This window comes from Salminus brasiliensis, chromosome 13 (assembly GCF_030463535.1).
Source record: "Salminus brasiliensis chromosome 13, fSalBra1.hap2, whole genome shotgun sequence".
Lineage (NCBI taxonomy): Eukaryota > Metazoa > Chordata > Actinopteri > Characiformes > Bryconidae > Salminus > Salminus brasiliensis.
Window position 1 is genome coordinate 435,093 of NC_132890.1, and position 19,817 is coordinate 454,909.

The following is a 19,817-nucleotide window of genomic DNA, read 5'->3' on the forward strand; positions in this document are numbered from 1 at the left end:
CATACATAATAAAAATAGAGTCAAATTTAAGTAAAGTATTAAAGATTTTCGTGATGAAGGACTGAATAGAAGAGGTAGACCTAATGCCTAATATCAGAGATCTATAAAACTCCTCACTCAACAGGAGCAGGAACAGCTTGAGCTGTCTGAGTGAGTTTACCTTTTGCCAGGAGCTGAATTTACACACTGACACACCTGAGCTGTGGGATTAATGATGAACAAATGTCTCTGGGAGAATAATTGTAGACCCGGCGCATGTGTTTGAGCTGATGATTCAGATGCAGCTTCAGCCTGATGTTTTCAGGGGTCTGCTCAGTTTAAAATGACAGGAATCTTAACTAACCGATCCTCTCCTGCTTCATTTCTCTGAATTCTCCAGCCTGTAGAAGACTGTTCATTTCTGCTGGTGTGGAATTAACTTCTGTGAACTTGTGAAGCCTCGAAAAGTTTCCACCTTCATTTAGCTCTTAAAGTTAAATCCCTCGAGTCAGAAACATCGATTGGGGTTTAGTGGGCGGGTCAGTCTGTCTCTGGACAGGCGTTAATGGTGGAGCTGGTGAAAGCCATCATATAACAGAGACCAGATACACTATATGTCCAAATGTTTGTTGACACCTGTACTAATGAATGCATTCAGCCACTTTTCATTGCACCCATTGCTGACACAGGTGTGCAAATGCACACACACAGCTTGTCTAGTCCCTGTAGAGAAGTACTGCCAATAGAATAGGACCCTCTGGAGCAGATGAACATCATGACCCTATTGGCTCCATGCTGCCTAATGCCAGGCGTGGGCTAGAGGGGTATAAAGCCCCCCAGCATTGAGGAGCTGTGGAGCAGTGGAGGAACTGTGTTCTCTGGAATGATGGTGGAGGAGCTCCATCCAGTACTTTTGGGATGAGTCGGGGATGATGAGGTGGGGTGGTGATCATCATCCAACATCCTGATCTCACTAACGCTCTTGTCATTGAATGCAATCAAATCCTCACAGCAATGCTGCTCCTCCAGAATCTAGTATAAAGTCTTCTTCTCTGTCTGTATAATGTGTATCTGAAGCTGTAGGTATGTTTTCAGACAGCAGGTCTGAGTTTTGGTGTGAACAGAGCCGTAACTCTGAGGTCTGAACGTAGCGTTTCTCTGGTTTTTGGGGAGATGTTTGTTTCCTTGTCGACCGAACGCTGACAGACCTGTAGAGTGTGTTGTTTTCTAGCTTCTGCTGATTGGCTAGATTTTATCTTCTCTTTTTGCTACAGCATCTGTTGATGGGGGCATGAAGACAATATGGCCATCAAAGAGTCATACATTAAAAATTAAGCTCATAGCAGTGAGTCATTCCCGGCAGTTTGATCACTCAGAGCGCTCAGCAACGCATCATGAATATTGTTCATAAGACTTTTTTTAATCAGGTCAAATATCATTGAACTCCTTCTGGAATTGCTGGCAAGGAAATGTCACCTATGGCAAACATCCTGTCTATTCAGGAGCCGCATACCGACCCAGCGTAGCTGCCTCTGGCAGAGCCCTTTAGTATGGGAAAGGAAGCGGTGTTCTGAAAGCAGGCCCGGCACAATGAAACTGGGAGGAGATGAATCAGAACTTCTCTGAGAGAGAGAGAGACCGAGAGAGAGAGAGATCTCAATCAAACACCTAAAACCAAAACTCTGAAGACTTGAGGTCTAAGATTCAGTTTCCTCCTTGTAATCATGTTTATCCGGTTCTGACCCGTTTATTACCTTTATTGCTCTCTGTGAAACTGTTACATGTCATGCAGGGTGAGTGTCGGGGTGTTCGTGTTTGGTAGCAGATGCATCGGCGCTGGACCGGGCCATGCGTGAAGAACTCTCTGTGGCAGCTGGGTTTGGGTGGCTGTTCTGTGTTTCAGTTTTAAAAAAATGGATCTGAAATCCATCTGTTACATAACAGGACCCGGAATGGCCCACTTTACTGTTTATCGTTCCATCTTGATGAGGCTCTCTGTCCTGTGAGAATGTTTACAGGAGCTCCCTGAGCTCCAGACCGGATGTCCTCACTGAGCCTCTCTAGGAGGCTGTTTACACCTTACAGCAGTTTCTGCTTTCAGTGATCGGATCACGTTCCGATTCCACTTCACCACGTGAACAGCCTTGTGTGAACACACCCAGGACAGATCACTCAAACCACATTCGGAGGAGGTGTTGAGGGACTCTTCTCGACCACGTCTAACACAAGTGTAAGCGGAATGCGTTTTCCGGACCTGGATACGGTTCTGCAAGCGGAAGTGGGTTTGTAGGACTTACTGGTTTCTGTGTGTGGGCAGGCACTTATTTTAGATCCCACCCACTTGTTAGTACCCCCAATCACATGTGAAGCTCCCATCACAGAGTCACTGGGCAACCTACGCGGTCTGAGGAAAGTGCCAGGTAGCCAGCAGTGATGCACTGGCTAGCAGTTGCCTGTGCTGACCAGGATCACACTGAATTGATGGAGAACCATCGACCCACCTGGAGATAGCAAGGCCAGTTGTGATCTCTGGGGCTCTGGCTCTGTTGATCCACTGGGTTTTGGATCCACCACTGTTCCTCTAAACAATTCCAAAATTCCTCCCAGTACAACCAATAACCAGCAAATTTGCATATTCTGTCCCACAGAATCAGTCTGACATTCTGAGGACCCAGTGTAGGTAAAGTCTAACCCGTCTAGACTTAGACTTGGTCCTCAGAATGTCAGACTGGTTCCACTGATGCAACCCAAGGTGGTAGTTCCGGCTGTGATGTCCAGTCAGTACTGGTGAGGGCTATCTTCAGCCGACTGTACCCACACTTCACCCCGTGATTCCTTCAGCTCCTTCACGCTCTCCTGGGGGAGGCTGTACAGTTTTAGGCTGCTTTTGGTGCAGTTTTGCAGTCGCAGACAGACTGTCAGATCAAGAGTGGAAGTAGGAGCAGTGACGGCTCAGAGCACCAGGAGCGACTTGCTGAGCAGATAAAACCCTGCTAACAGAAGAGAGAGAATTCACAGACGAGCTTGTTTTTATATGGAGATGGAAATGATGTGTGAACCATGAGACCTGCCTCGCTGGTTACCTGTGCACAAGCACTGCTGAAGGCATGGCATGACAAAGGATTGCAGAAAAGCAACAGCGCAGGGTTGCTGAAGAGCGTGGCGGTTTTGGCACCTCCCATGTGTTCTGCAAGCATGCAAATGTGGGATCGATGATCCAAACGAAGCCTTTTCTGCTGCCTGAAGATTCAGTTCAGACTCTGGTCTGTTTGAGGTGATTCCCAGAGTATCTGTGAACTGCCTTCAGTACGAGAGGCTGCTCTTCTCCTACATTTGATTCTGTTTCAGAATCTCTAAAGCAGGACCTTCATACTGGTGGAAATCCAGAAAGCACTAGACTGGTAGGAGAATGTAGAGTTAGGAGTCCGACCCAAACACTCCCAGGCCAGGGAACTGAACCCCAGTCAACAACAGGGAAGGCAGTGTTACCCACTCTGCAACACCAACCACTACACCAGCTGTGGTGTAAACCATCAGGAGGAGTTTGGGGAGGTTTGAGGTGAAGCTGTTTGGAGTTGCTGAGTTTACTCTTTGGGCGTTTTCATTCTCGTCCCATGAATGGCTGAATCCACACCCAGGACCAATGCTGGGATTGTTTGGGGGAGAAGCTTATTATCATTTGTTATCTTTCACACTCGGTCAAGAGTCCTGAACTCCTCGGGCAAATGGACCAGGGTCCAGAAAAAGCTTTAAGTGATAAAGGTGTAGTTTTCTCCAATTGTTCGAGTGTCACTTTGGGAGATGGTTTATAGTCGTGGTCAAACTACAGTCCTAAAGCGAGGCCCAACTGTTTCCCCTGTTTCTGTGAAATACTTCAATCTGTCTTGATTTAAACCCGTTTAAACTGTGGAGAATGTTCTCTCTCTCGCAGTTCTGGTAAGTGCTGCTCTTAGCAGCATGGTTTACTGGAGACTGTACATTCCAGTGTTGCTGGGCCTGAAGGCTTATTAACTGAGCGCTTCGGTCCAGGTCAGGTTGTGGGTTCTTGGTCATTTTTATTCCGCTCTGTCCTTAAAAACTAGTAATAAGGGCTTTTTTATTGAATGCAATGAAGAACCATAATTACTGAGCTCTTTCTGCTCGAGTTTTGGAGAACTGTGATATTGAGTTTTGTTAATGATGTACATCTGCTCCGAAATCAAGGCTATTAAAAAGAGCTGGTCTTGCTTTTGTTGAGGAACTGTTGACTATTCTACTACATTTTAGAGGAACATTGCTGTGAGGATTTGATTACATTCAGCAACAAGAGTTGGAGCTCCTCCATCATTCCAGAGAACACAGCTCTTCCACTGCTCCACAGCTCCTCAATGCTGGGGGGCTTTATACCCCTCTAGCCCACGCCTGGCATTAGGCAGCATGGAGCCAATAGAGTCATGATGTTGATCTGCTCCAGAGAGTCCTATTCTATTGGCAGTACTTCTCTACAGGGACTAGACAAGCTGTGTGTGTGCAGTAGCTGGATACCTTCATTAAAAGGGGTGTCCACAAACATTTGGCTGTATGGTGTATTTTAGAGGGGATTATTCTGATGATTTGGATGTCTGTCTTTCTACACTTTGTGAAAACACAAGGCACACCCTGCTTAACCCTGAAGAGTGAGGTCCGCTGGGTCACCCACAACATCCTAATGCTGTTTTCTGAGCTTTCACCAGTCCTTCACACCCTCACTCAGACCTCTCCATGTGACATGATCGTGATCTCCGGCTGCTGCTGTTGCTGCTTCTCCAGTGAGAGAGTAGTACCCAAACACAGGGTGGTGGTGGGGGTTGTGGGGGTAGGAGGGCTGGAGCACACTGCCTAAAATTAGCTGATGGGAGTTTAGCCAGCACAGTTTGACTTCTATAGATGGTGAAGTGCTCTGGCAGTTGGAGTGAAATAAGGCAGGATGAAATGCTAGAGAGATTGCACCAGCACTTGTTCAAGGTCACCGACTTACATAGTCAGCTGTTTTGTTGCTTTTAGAAGATGGAATATAGATAGCCTGCTGCAAAGGGGGCAAGGGGGGCGGTGGGGGGCGGTGGGGGGCGTTGGGGGGCTTCCTCCTGGAAGGTGGATCGGCAGTCCTGTTCGTTCTCTTTTGGTTTGGTTGGATTTTGTTGAGTTTCTTTAGTGTTTACTTCAGTGTCTGAGCGTCAGATCTGTTGAGTTTCTGAGTTTCACTGCTGGTCTAGTCTTATTCTTTTGGCCAGTGGCAGGTACTCAGTGTGTTTTAGTGGTTAAGCTCTTTTATGTAATAATAGCAGGAGCTTAAAGCAGTCGTCTGGCTGACGCTGACGGGTAAATTGCTCGTGCAGCAGTAAACATCGGCTGTCTGTTGGTCTGCGTTCGTGTTTCGGAGACTCTCGGCAGAGCTGTGGATTTCCTCTGTCGTTTGCTGTGGTGTGACCCAGCGCTTGCTGTCTCTTGCTCATATGCTGTTTCACACTGAAACCCAGCCTCATCAATCATTTATCAGAGCCTGCGTTTAACTGGCTTGTGCTGGAAACAGAGTAAACAGAGCTAATCAAATTCTGTCCTACAAGCGTAAAAGACGTTCATTTTCATTTCACATTTCAGTCGTCTGTTGTCTTCATGTCCGCCTGGTCTGTGACTCTCCTCCTGAAGCAGTGGAGTCATGGACACTGTGTTTTCCACTAGTATGTAAATATGAAGTCACCTCATGTGAGTCATGGTTCCTGAGCCTTGTTTTACCGCTTGTTTGGAGACTGTATAACAAATGTTCTCAGTTGTATCCAAAGGAGTTGACTCCCTGCCCGGCTCCGTAACGTCACATCCGGCCAACGGCCCGTCAGAAAACCCTGGGCCTCCGCGCCGCTGCGTTGGTGAGCGTTATCAATAATGCAGACTGTCCAGTGTGCTCAATCTCAGAGCCAGGGAGTCACTGTTTGGAAGCCTCTTGGCTAAACGGAGGTGATATCCGCAGCCTCATACAAGCTTTATTAAGTGACTGAGACTGTGGCCTTGGGCGTGCTCTAAATATACCATATCAGTGTTTGTTGGAAGAGAGTGTCCTCTGGAAGTTTCGCTCGAAGCTGTGAAGCTCAGAAGAACAAACACTATGGATGTTTAATGAGAGTTTGGGATCTTGTTGATGCACTGGGCTTTTTATGACTGGGGCTGTAAAATCTACACAGGCCAAACTTTAACAGCTTAAAATGAGTGTCTGTGTGCAGAAGTAGAACGCATGAGACTCTCAGATCTGAAATGTATGCTTTGAAGTATTTAATAGATCATATATGTATTTAATAAGTTCCTATTTTTTACATGTCTCTGGAAATGTGAATATTTTATATTCTGGAGGAGCATTGCTGTGAGGATTTGATTGCATTTAGAAACAAGAGTGTTAGTGCTAGATCACCACCACACCTCCATCATCCCCAACTCATCCCATCCAAAAGTCCTGGATGGAGAACCATCATTGTAGTGAGCGACTCTGAAGATGTTCGGACACTTGGGAGAAGTTGGTTCCACCGCTTCGGCTCCTGAACAGAGAGAAGTCTAGATGTTTGTCTTCTGTTGCTTGCAGTGCTTTGAAGGATGGTGGATCAAGGCAAGCCATACTTGAAGACTGTCTGTACAGATCAGGTTTTGACCATTGCCATCAGAGAGGGAGGTGCTGGTCCAGTTTTGGCTTTGTAGGCCAGCGTCCGGGTTATGAATCAGATGTTTAGATTCTGTGAAATCTTCCAGTTGTTTCATGGTCCTCCTCCAGTTCACTCCAGTTCACTCCAGACACTTTGAGGAGGACCAGCTTGAGTTACTGACCTGCTCTGGTCTAAGAGGATAATGGAAGGGGGAGAACGTGGCGTGGAAAGAAGCAGAGTGAGAGGACGGGCTGAGAGGACGGGCTGAGAGGAGTTGTCTGGGCTCTGTTGATCAGATCTACACGTGTTCGTTCATGGGCGAGCTTGGGCTCCTGCTCCTGCAGAGTTGTGGGGACTTTTCTGAACAGCTGATATCACAGTTTGCTGAACAGCCTGTGATTTTAGACAGTAGGCAGAATGAGACAGTGTCTTCTCACCCTGCTGGCTTTCAGAAGAAAAACGGAAGTGATAGTTTCTCTCTTGTGGTTTCGACATCCTTCATTTTTGCTCTGTGTTTAGAAATAGCATCCCTCAGAACCCTTGCAGAAAGAGAGAGGAAGCTGTATCAGGCCGGCTAGTTCTTCAGTAGGACAGTTATTTTTTTCTCTTGAAATGATGTGGAGAATGTGCTGCTCTTTGTTCTCAGCTCCTGAATTTTCTTCACAGCACTAATTCTACAAATTGTGTAGCTGTCACCAGGAACGGGTTCTTGCAGATGTCTCCTGTACAACAATTCAACTCTTCCTCTCAACTTCTCGTCTTCAATGTTTCTAAGTTCAGCCATGTTCGGCTCCTCCACTGCTGTGTTCTCTCTTCACTGGCTTCCTGTAGCTGCTGCCTTCATCAGATTCAGACCCCTGACTCTGGTCTACAAAGCCAAGACTGGACCAGCCAGCCCCTCCGTACTTGATGGCGATGGTCAAAAGCCGATCTGCACCAAGAGCCCTTCCAGCTTCAAGTACGGCTCGGCTCGACCCGCCATCCTTTAAGATCCACGGAAGACGAGCGTCCAGACTTTTTACTGTCCTGCACCGAAGTGGAGGAACGAACTTCCCCTGGGTGTCCGAACAGCAGAGTCCAACGCTCGCTGTCCTCAACCCCAGACTGAAGACCCTCCTCTTCTGAGAGGACTTGGGTGAAGAGTAGAGTATTATGGTCTCCATGTTGACTTGTGTTTAGTAGAGTCTATTTACTCTATTTAAACTAGCTGAGGTTCTTCTTCAGTAAACACACCCTCTTGAACTCTGAGGTCACTTGAGGACGAGTCTCAGCTGAGTCTCATGTTGCTTTGTCACCATTTCTGCCCAAAATTAGAGGCAGGGTGCAGATGGTGGAAACACATGACTGCGTCTGAGCGACTGCAGCACCTCTTCAGAACGAGGGACTGTGAGCTGCTGTTCCTTTCACCAGAGCTGTTCATCAGCTGTGAAATGTGTTTCTGGTGGAAGCGTGGAATGCTCCCAGAACATGTTCGTTTACGCAGCGGTAATGGCTGAGTTGATTGCACGCGGAGTTTAGGCTCTAAATCTAGTTCAGTACTTTGCTTTGATCAGCTCCAAGTGGAGGGTGGCTCTTTGAACCTGATGTTTCCTCCTCTGTTGGACATCAGCAAAACAGATGTGAGCTGGAGGTGATGAACCCCTTCCTTTCCTGGTGGTGAAGTCCGTGAGAGAGGCTCTCCTTCACTTCGGGCCACAGGATCCGCTCTTCATTGCTTATTGTCCTCTTACACTTCCTGCAGTGTCGCTTCAGACTGTTCCTGAGGAATTTGTAAAACAATAGAGGGAAAGGGAGCAAATTACATACTTGGGTTCTGTAAACTGTGTCTGACCAGCAGGATTCAGCATAGGCTTTACTCCTCAGTGAAATGCAGTAGATGTTTTTTAAATGAACTTTATAATAAAAAGTTATACTGAAGTGTATATGTAAACGATTAGTCCTTCCTCTTCCTATATATTACAAATTTACTGGAAGCAATCATGCTGTATAAAAACCTGGCCCCGTCCCCCAGCCCTGACCACAGCATTTCACTTTTTGACCACAGAAACATTGAGAAGCCTTTTCTTCTATACTGTTTCTCCCTTCAAACAAACCACTAGACCAGTTTCAGTTTCACAATCATCCACATTAATATCAGCTACTGTTCACCCTGTCGCACAAGACCCAGAGCCTGATTAATCGGACCGGGAGCTCATTTTTATGGGTTTTGTGGAATTTGCCAGCTGTAGAGTTAATGTTAATACTGTGATGACTGGCGTGATGGAAGACGCCGGCTTATTTTCAGGAGGTTTATGCTGCCTGTCCTGCCGTTGCCTGAGTTAGTGCTGGTAATAAATAAGTAAATAAATAAATGTAACAAATACAGGCTGAACCCGCTCCGATTGAGCAGATGACAGCACTGTGTGGCTGGAGTAGGAGTCTGGGAAGGATCTGATGTTCTGCACTAATATTAATAACAAACGTCCTGAGGGAGACGGTCAGTAGAGGGTCAGTAGAGGGTCTGTAGAGTTATGCTATTCTTCAGGTTGATCATATTGTGGAAAACAGATGTCCCTGGCTTGACTGGTATGATAATAAAACTGGTTGACTGCCTTTGAGAACTGAGGTGTTCTTGTTCGTTTTAAAAACGCTGTGATTCTTACCACAGATTCTTCATTTTGGCTACAGAACCCATTGACCCGGTCACCCAGGTGGCCAGTATCTGTATACCTCTGTATATAACCCAAGTTAAGGTAATCAGGACCCCTCTCAGGGCTGTGTGAGTGTGCTGGAGTAGTACAGTTCTCTCCTGTTGGTTACTTTCTATTTTTAAGTTCTGAAACTTGGTTTGGACGCATTTCACAGAACATCTTGTGCTCATGTGAGAGCAAAAAACGTTGTGCTAATGTTAGCAGAGCACAGAGAGCGGAGCGGCAAGCGTCGCTGTAGAGAGTCCGATCACTACAGTACATTACCTGCGTTTGTCAGAGAGGGGGATAGTCCGATTACGGCTCTGTGATACAGGGCAGTTCCACCCCCTGCCTGGGCAAGCTGCCTGTGCTCACTTTGGGCTCTGTAGTGTGCAGTGCCATGCTCAGCACTTTGCTTCTGTGCACTTGTTTGAGCTCACGCTGGAGGCATGAAGGGTGCATTCTGCCACGCTGATTGACACCGGCACTGCAGAACCGTGCACGCTTTATTTCATGCTTGTTTTTGGCACTTTTTGAGACCTGCGGCTCGGCCTGACTGGATGTTTTGTCGTAATCTGCTGTGCAATCTTGTTTATGTTGTAACCTATAGCTGTTTGTTACGCAAGAGTGTGTGTTTTCCTGATCAGCGCTCGTCTCTCGTCTCTTTACTTTATGTTTTTTTCTAAACCTTTGAAAAAGATCAGATGTGAAGTGTCCTCTTGCCCAGGAAGATCTGAAAGATCAGAATCTAATCCAGTATCAACCTGTGTGTAATACGGCACCCACACACACCAGGCTTCACACAGCGGTGGTTTTACGTCTGGGTAAACATATCAGTACCTCGAAGGCTTTGTTACCCCTGTGTGGCAAAAGTGGACTCTCTACGGTCTGGTATTTCTGCTGGGTCAGGGCCGTTAATCCCAGACAGATCCAGGACTTTCAGAGACGCTGAGGTATTTGTTTTGAAATCTGAACTGGTTGAATTCTCAGTAAGTCTCTTTTCTCTGGTATTGGGGGGTTATACAGTGATCTGTATCGTAAAAGCATAAATCCCCCCAACATCACCTCTGATCATCAGCTTTTACCAAAAGAAAAAAGAAATAATGTCCAGAATATGTTTTCTGAATTTTCAGCAAAATGCCAAATATTTCTAACAATAAATACATTTATATATTTAATTAAATACATTTTAAGGCAAATAGTGCTTGTTTTTGTACGTCCAGCATTAATATAGCAACCATAGTAACTTCGTTATATTTAGAGGGAGCGGATGGGCGGTAGATGGAGATGCGTGGTGGCCAGTAGAGTATGTTTGGTGATGAATACCTCCTGTTAGTCATTTTTTCTTCTGAAGGGGAACTCCAAAGGGCCTCGTTTTCTCTTGATTGAATTTCTTGACTTTCTTCTGAATGTGCTTTGGGGAAATTTTACTTTCTGCTGTTGAATCATCAACTTCTCCAGTGAGTCAGAAATTCATCAGAAGGGGTTCTTAACTGTTTTAGTGCATGCTGTGGAGTTTAGCTCTCTGCACATGACTGACAGAATGTAAAGATAAATATGAACAAACATGGGTGGAGTTCCCCATTAATGCCTCGAACAGCCGATAGTGGGAAATGCCTGTGTTGACTTCCAGTTTGTTGATGGTGGAAGATGTCAAAGCTAAAAAGGTAAAATATCCTCAGATAAAAGAAGTGGTAGGTGAGTCTCATCAGGGTTGCAGGCCAGTCTCAGAAGCTTTCACATCACTAAATGGCATCCTCCCATCACACCCAGCGCTATTGGGATTGTCCCTGGACGTTTCTGTGAAGAGAGGGGGCTTATTTCCCTGTTGCTCTTTCACTTTCATTCCGACTGTCTCCTGCATTTCTTTCATTATCTGTCTGCTGGATGAGGAGGACACACACATAAGTCTGAGCATGTCCCCCTTATGCTGCCAAAACAACTGCAAGGCATGGACTCCACAAGACCTCTGAAGGTGTGCTGCTGTGGTCTCTGGAGCACCAAGACTAACGTTAGCAGCAGATCTGTTAAGTACTGTAAGTTGTCAGGTGGACGGGACCTCCATGAACATCACTGAGTCTCAGGCACCCCTGACCCTGTCACTGGCCTGTTCACCGGTTGTCCTTCCTTGGAGCACTTTTGGTAGGTGCTGACCACTGCATACCAGGAGGGAACACCCCACAAGACCTGAAGTCTGATGTTCTGGAGATGTTCTGACCCTTCAGTCATTATCTAGAACATCACAGTTCAGTTCTTGTCAAAGTGTCTCAGATTCTTACGCTCAGCTTCCAACACATCACCTTCAAGACCTGACTAATATGTAGATCCACCTCCTGACCGGAGCCTCTGGACCCAGATCATCAGTGTTCTTCACTTCAGCTGTCAGTGGTTTCAATGTTTTGGCTAATTGGTGTTCTCTTCGTGTGTGTGTGTGTGTGTGTGTGTGTGTGTGTGTGTGTGTGTGTGCGCACTACTTCATTTGTGTAAATGTCCTCTCCTCAGTAGGGCTGGACAGTATGACCGTGTTTATTATGAGAGCTTTCATCAGTATTTCACAGACTGCTGCTTCTCCTCTGTCTGTTAGCAGAGGAACGGAACGTCGTCAGATGTGAGAAATAATAAATACTGTATAAAAAATAGTTCAACTGTTCAGTTGACCGTCAGCCACATCGCCCAGCTCTGAGCGCCGGCCTGCAGCCGTCAGCGCTTCAGACAGAGCTTATCTGAATCACGCTGAAGAAGGTCAGAGGGGAAGGCTGCTGTGTTCCGCTGTCCCTCGTACCCAAGGCCTCGGCCCAGTCTGTTTTTCAGTTTGGGAAACTTTCACTGTGAGGTTTGGAATGTGAGGGACAGTACGGTACGTACCAGCATATAGGAATGTGACACCCTCCTGGCCTTCACACACACACACACACACACACACACACACACACACACACACACACACACTGTGTGTGTTCATGATTAGTGTAGTTGTAGTTGCTGTTCTGTTTACGGCCCTTTTCATAGGCCCTGTTCAGCGATGTGAAGAAATCGTTGCTTCACAGGAGGAGGAAAAACCTTCAGTTTTTGGAGCATTTCTATTGGTCCATTCATCATGAAATTCAGATATAAAGATTAGTATAAAGATTCACACTGTGGAGGAAAGCGAAAAACAGCAAAAAATGGAGATGGAAGGTTTTTGCGTGAGAGCAATGAAAACCGTCATATTAATTTTCATTTACAGTTTTACAAGCCTGGTGTGTTTACTGCTTTGTGTCTGTTTCCAACTTCATTATATGTTAATTTAATATGCAAATTAACATAATTCCAATATCTTTTTAAAATAATAAATAAATAAATAGATAGATAGATAGATAGAGTGAACTGCCCCGGGGACGCTCACGACAGCAGCGCAGTGTGTAATCACATTCCTGGCTGATGACATTTTCTCTGCTCGCTCTGGAGACGGCCTTATATGAAGAAATGACAAATCCCCTCTTTCAGAGGAGAGAACGAGTCGGTTTGAGGGGGGGTGGTGGGTGCTGTGGAGCCCACCCTGCTGCACCTCCTAAGCTAGTGTGGGCCACGTGTGAAAGCAGCAGAAAGCTCTCCGCTGTGTGGATTTACTAAAGCCTGAGAGGGCCGTGCTTTTATCTTCCCTCTTCCGCACAGAGGAGGCTGTGGCTTACTGGGTTTCCTCCTTTGTGTTGGTGCGCATGTGTTCTCCGCCTGGTTCAGGGCGCTGTCCTCGTCGGTAATGGAGCTGCGTAGGAGGCCCGTATAGAGCTGCTGTTACGGCTGTAACGAGACACCAGCGTAACCCGAGTAACAGCGAGCAGCCGGGCCCTCTTACTGAAATGAGCGGCGAGTGGTGGAGCTGCGTCACCCTCAGGCTCACGTGGCACACTCGTAATGCTGCTCAATGGGATCGCCACGGTGATCTGCCGCTGAGCACCCAGAGCCTCCTGCCTCTCAGTGCGCACGCCTAGGCACGATGTTGGACCCAGCTGACCACGGCAACCCTTGGTAAACCTTGGTGCAGGTTCTCATGTCACTAGAGGAGCATTAGACCCTCTGTCTTCATCAGAACATGTTCCCATGATGCTTCACTTGAACCCACTGATCCTGTAGAGTCCTTCCTCTTGGGTGTAAATCGGCCATTGTTGTAAAAACAAGTAAAACGTTGTTCTGCGGTGTCGTGCCACCATGTGGAAATAAGCTACATTAGAACATGCTGGGACACACCTACCGTGTCATGTGCTGTCTTGTCGGCGTACAGTGGGGCTGTTGTGCTCTGGGTGTTTGGAAGCCTAACTTTGTTCCCCTTGTTTGTTTCTGTCTCCCCACAGGGCTCCGGAGATCATTCTGGGCCTGCCGTTTTGTGAAGCCATAGACATGTGGTCGCTGGGCTGTGTGATAGCTGAGCTCTTCCTCGGCTGGCCCCTCTACCCCGGGGCTCTGGAGTATGACCAGGTAATTATTCAGACCGTGGCTGATTAGCCTCGTCGCTGGCACTGACCCGCTGTCCTCTGAAGTACAGCGACATTCAACTCTGGACTACAGCTGTTGCAGTGACCCTGTATAGAAGTGTGTGTGTGTGTGTGTGTGTGTAAATGTGTATATATACATTTAGAATTTTGAAACAATGAATGAGCAGGTGTCCCATTACTTTTGTCCAAAAGGTGTCTATTTTAAACGAGTTGATCACTCGAGTGAGCATCAGAATAACTGTAGATCACTGGACTGCTAATCAAATGACTGCCCTACTTTGCACGCTGGGCCTCGAGCTGCCCCCTGACATTTCGCTGTGAGAGAGTCACAGATACGACCCGCCGGCCTCTCCTTCAGAAAGTCCGCTCTCAGATGTGACTTCTCACACATCTCTGTTCTCTGCCCTACGTCATCTCTGCACTGAGCTGCGGTATGTGCTCTCAAGCCCAAACAAACAATCCACTGAAGAATTTCTGCTGCCATCTTTCCAAGACTCTGTCTGTGTATGTGTGTATGCACCGATCAGCCATAACAATAAAACCCAATAGCTCTGACCCGTTGAGGCTGGACATTGAGGTGGGGCCTCTATTAGCATCACTGACCCTGTCGCCGGTTCACTGGTGGCCCTTCCTTCAAGCCCTTTTTGTAGGTACTGTCTACTGCATACCGGGAACACCCCACAAGACCTGATGCCTGATGTTCTGGAGAGGTTCTGACCCTTCAGTCATTGTCTAGAACTTCACAGTTTGGTTCTTGTCAAAGAGTCTCAGATTCTTCCATCACATCACCTTCAAGACCTGACTGTTCACTCGCTGACTCGTATGTAGATCCATCTCCTGACCGGAGCCACTGGACCCAGATCACCAGTGTTCTACACTATTTTGATGTTTTAATGTTTTGGCTGATTGGTGTGTGTGTGTGTGTGTGTGTGTGTGTGTGTGTGTGTGTGTGTGGTCTGCTGTGCTTTCTCTGCTGTAAAATCTGCTGTGACTCCGCCTCTCCTGCTGAGGACTAGGCCCTTGAGACTCTTTGGGGACTTTGGGAGACGTTCAGTGTGTCAGTGTGTGTCCTGTGTAGTTTTTTTCGTGTGTGTGTGTGTGTGTGTGTGCTTGTGCGTGTGTGTGCGCGTACATGAGAGCGAGCAAGCCAGCGAGAGAGAGAGAGGGATGGGCAGCAACAGGCCCAGATTAGAACACTGTTTCCGGGGAAGGCTGGGAAAGACTAGCTCCAGCAGCCCCCTGCTTTGGAAGGCTGAGCGGCCCAGTGAGAGGGAGCACAGGCGGGGGCAGCGGAGCCATAGGTGATGGATCTCCACCAGTGTGACTGTGGGGGTTTGTCAGGATGCCAGGATGCCAGGGAGAGCCATCATTTCTTAAGACTGCCAGTCCAGAACAGCACCTGCTCCCACTCCATTTATCAAGCTGCATTATACTGTACTGAAGACCAACGCTCGAACGCCCAGGTATTCCTGCAGCCAACACTGCATACCTTCTCTGAGGAAGGAATTGAAGGATCCAGGCATTTAGACACTAGCCTAGGAACTACTACTGCGTTCCAGTGATCATTGGAAGGTTGTGTGTATCAGATGGATACCTTATACTTGCGAGATTCACCGACTAAGCTCAGAAATCTGTAGGATTTACCAATATATATATATTTAATTTGTAAGACCTGTTTATGTGAACTCCCCCTATCACTAGCAATGCCTCCAACACCGGGAGGGTGGAGACTAGTGTGTCAGCCACCACCTCTTTTTTCATCTGATGCAGCAACGCTAGGTATCCAGCACACTCTGAGAAAAGCACGGCTCACCAGGTCCAACAATAGCTAACGGGACGCCTGTGCTGACCAACGTCACTCTGGGAGTGATGTGGGAAGAAATGCCATCAACCAAATCAAGGCAAGGCCCATTGTGCTCTCTCTGAGTCCGGCTGCTGATGGCGAGCAGCATGGCCTGGGATTGGAACCAGCACTCCTCAGATTATACCTTAGCAGCATCTTAGTCCACTGGAGCCCCCATGATCATCTTTAGCAATACTATCAATAAAAACACCAACACCACAGTATTGATTTTTAATCAGTAGTTTACATGTGAAGACACTCCTCAGTCTTCAGATTCTCTCCTGATTGGATAAAAAGTGTAATTGTCTTTTAAGGCTCATTGATACTCCCTGTCAGTCTGTTTACCGTCTGTGCCCACATGCTTCTGTATGTCCTTCATGTTGGCATGGATGTTAAGCAGTACATCCCTAGAGGGCAGTTCGGTGTCTGAGGTTGTGATAATGCACTTACTGCAGAAAAGACGCGGTAAGCGGGATAAACTGCGGGGGCTGAATTTGAAAACGGAGGCAAAAGGTAAAGGGTTGTGGTAAACGCCACACTCTGTTAAACCTCAGGGTACGTGAGTGCTGGGGTTTCTGTCTTACTCATCGTGAAGATGAAAGTTGTGTTTCTCTGGGGAGCTTGGCTCGGTCAGTAATCACGTGCTGATCTAATGTGTGAGGTCTTCTCTTTCTAGCAGGGCCCCTGACCTATGAAGGTGTGGAGTGTCGGGCCACTGGCCATGGCGTGATCCCAGCCTGAGGGGCAGCAGTTAGCCACTGCTTTTTAGCACACCCCACCCCCCTCAGCCATGCTCCTCCTTCATGGGGTCCAGTTCCACTCCACACAGCAGAATGTATTTATAGCAAAGCTGAAGACCAGCAGCAGCTTCTCCACTCGAAACCATGTGGAACCCTCAGTCATGGTTCCAGCAGGGCTTTAGCAATGCATTAAACAGCTATTAGACCTCTACGATGTGCCATCACAGGCAAACGAGGGCGAAAAAACAAGCATTTGGCCGTTTATGCAGCGTATGTGTGTGTGTGTGTGTGTGTGTGTGTGTGTGTGTGTGTGTGTGTGTGTGTGTGTGTGTCTCTAGAGGTTTTGTGTGGTGAGTGTGTATTAGTGTGTGGGAGAACTTGGAGGGGTGTGCTGCTCGGCATTGCTGTCTCTTCCCTCCCCGTACAGGTTCAGGCCTGTAGGCAGACTCCGCCGCACTGATATACCTGAGGAACTGCACGGACACACCTCTCTGTGAATTACAGTCACAGAACACACTTTCACACACATTCACTCGCTTTCACAAACACACTGACGTTATTTCCTGTAGATGATGATGATGATGATGAAAACATGCAGATAGAAACTTGATCAGTCTGCAGGAACAGCACAGGCCTGCGCCGGTCACACTCACACACCTGCAGTTTTACATTGTGCCGATACTTGGCAGGTAGTCTTTGAACAGGACTGTGTGTACTTGTGTTATACGTTATAGAAGAGCCTGGTCAGAAGAGCCAGGTCTGGGAGCTGATCTTCTCTGTGTACTCCAGACACTGTATGGATTTATGCAGGTCCAGCAGCAGCTCACCTGATCTACTGTAGTGAAGCACTGGTTAGATCAACTAGCTGTTGGATGAAACTGGGAACACTGGCCCTCCTCCCGGGGAGATTTGGGAATCTAGAAAAGCCCAGTTCTGATGTTGAAGTACAGTAATTGACTCTGTGTAGAAAGTGCCGGAGGTCCTGCGGGCTTTGCTGCTGTACTGTACTCTGCCTGCACTGTTTACTAGAGCGTCTGACTGCTGCAGGCCGAGCGTGTTCACTCCGCGGTGATGTAAGGCTGAGGAATGTTGATGAATCAACTCCCTTGTCCGGCCTTGCTCCTCGTAGCTGAACATGTTCGCAATGTGCCAATCAAAACATTCAGCTCGGGAAGCGTTGCTCACTTCCCGCCTCGTCCCCGTTTCCCACTCGCTGGCTGGCCGTCTATTTCCAGGCATGGATGTTTGTGGCTTTCCTCCTCTTCGTGGTGATGATCAGAAGAAACGGCTCAAGCTCTCTGCTTGGTCTGAGGCCACAGAAATGTTACCGCCGATCCCTCTGCAGAGGAACGGGTGTTTTATCTGAATGATCGGGTGGATGGTCATTTTGGTCAGGATATGGAATCAGTTTTGTTTCTTTTTCCTGTAAAATGCTGCTGTTGCTGCTCTGAACCTGGAGCCCGGCGTCGGAGCTTGGAGTAGTGATACCAGAGCTTCTAGAAGACACCATACACTCAGGCCTTCTAAAAATAAAGAGGCTGTTTTCTTCACCACCTCTTTGGGTGACATCTGGCGTTCAGAAGTCTTGTTGGTTGGACAGCTGGGGCAGCTCACGATTGTGTGTGCACCATATGGACAAAAGTATTGGGACACCTACGCATTCCACCTACAGGAGCTTGTATGACGACTCTGTGACCAGCCGGCCTGCCGCTGCGTAGAGATCACATGGAGATGCTGTAGAGCAGTACTATTAAATATGAAGTCAGGTGATGTGACGCACTAACAGACATCACAGGCTTTTAGAGGAATTGATTCTCAAATATATAAAAATAAACTGATGAATTACTGAAGTGCGTGTTTGCTGAAGCCCTAGATGAGCGCTAACGCTGTAGAGCTTAGTGCTCAGAGGTGAAGGGGTCAGCGAACCCGGGCCACTGAAATGCCAATAAGAACACACTACCTTTGGAGCTCTTCTGTCACACTGTGTGTCTAATAGATATCTCTCCTCACACCAGAGCGCTGCTGACGTCAGGGTCATCAGTCTTGCTACATCTCTTGCTGGCTCACACACACACACACTGTGAGGCACATAATGTCTCATGCACATGTACAAACACACACACACACACCTGGAACAGATGTCGCCACCTTGTAAACACACCTGCGGACGGGAAAACTGCCGTTTAACTCTTACTCTTCTGGACTAAACATCCTGGACCTTTAGAGAGAGTGCTGAGTGTGGTGTACTTTTACTAAAATGAATGAGGGGAATTATTTGTGATTATATGTGATTTGGCACCTAAAGACGTTCTTAACTAGGAGTTCTTAACCAAAGGCATTGGTTCTATACAGAACCCTGACTGTTTATAGAACTGTTTGAATGCAGTAATGGTTATATTTGCATTAAAAGGGGTTCCTCAAGGGTTCTTGACTCACAGCAGTAGTTCTGTATAGAAGCAGAAACAAAGGAAAAAGAAACATACATATATTCTTTATGGATGTAAACCATTAATCTCTGTGTTGACCGTGTCAGTCTGACAGTTCTTTATACTGTATCTGAATTTTATGATATGATAAATGGACCAATAGAAATGCTCCAAAATCTTTTTCATTTAAGTTTTTCTCCTCCTGTGAAGCTGCTGTTCTGGAGATACGAGGTTTTATATAAATATATGTTTATATACTGGAGAATGTGAGTAAGAGTTAACCTAGTCCTTTTCCTGCTCTCTCGCCCTCTCTCTCTTCATCTCTTCTACTCTCTCTCCTCAGATTCGCTACATCTCTCAGACGCAGGGCCTGCCAGGAGAGCACTTGTTGAATGTGGGGACGAAGACGTCACGCTTCTTCTGCAGAGAGTCGGATTCCCCTTATGCAGCATGGAGACTGAAAGTGAGTCCAACACACACACACACACACACACACATACACATATACACACACACACACACACACACACACACACACACATACACACACATACACACACATACACACTCACCACCCTACAGAAATATACAGCTGGGATATTGCTTCTGGGGAGCTGTGTGTCTGTGTGTGTCTGTGTGTGTGTGTGTGTGTGTGTGTGTAATGGTTGGTTCATTTTGTTTTTCAGTCGACGGAGGAGCACGAAGCAGAAACGGGGATGAAATCAAAGGAAGCCAGAAAGTACATATTCAGCTGTTTGGATGATATAGCGCATGTACGTATGGTTACCAAATATAAACCACACATCCTTACACCACACTCAGCCTCACACTCTCCTACTGAGGTGGAAAGTCCCATTATGAGAATTTGCTTACTGGTTAAAAAGCTACCTGTAATGACAAAGTACAGTTTGAATATGATATTAAACTGTTAACCATGTTTTCTGTCAGTAAAAAGGGCAACATCAGCCAGAGTGCAGCAGAACCCCCCAGCAGTGGAAACAGCGTAGTAGTGGAACAGTGTTGACGTGTAAAGATCTGCACGTC

At 47.1% G+C, this 19,817-nt stretch overlaps 1 protein-coding gene across 3 annotated transcripts in view; it reads left to right on the top strand.

The window, feature by feature from the left end:
- The window catches only part of hipk3b (homeodomain interacting protein kinase 3b), a 45,923-nt gene that overhangs the window by 11,288 nt on the left and 14,818 nt on the right, over nt 1-19,817 (top strand). For all 3 annotated transcript variants that reach the window (XM_072694627.1, XM_072694628.1, XM_072694630.1), the window contains exons 3-5: nt 13,624-13,747; nt 19,117-19,236; nt 19,460-19,546. In XM_072694627.1, the coding sequence (XP_072550728.1) occupies nt 13,624-13,747; nt 19,117-19,236; nt 19,460-19,546 (331 nt within the window). The remainder of the gene's footprint in view (nt 1-13,623; nt 13,748-19,116; nt 19,237-19,459; nt 19,547-19,817) is intronic.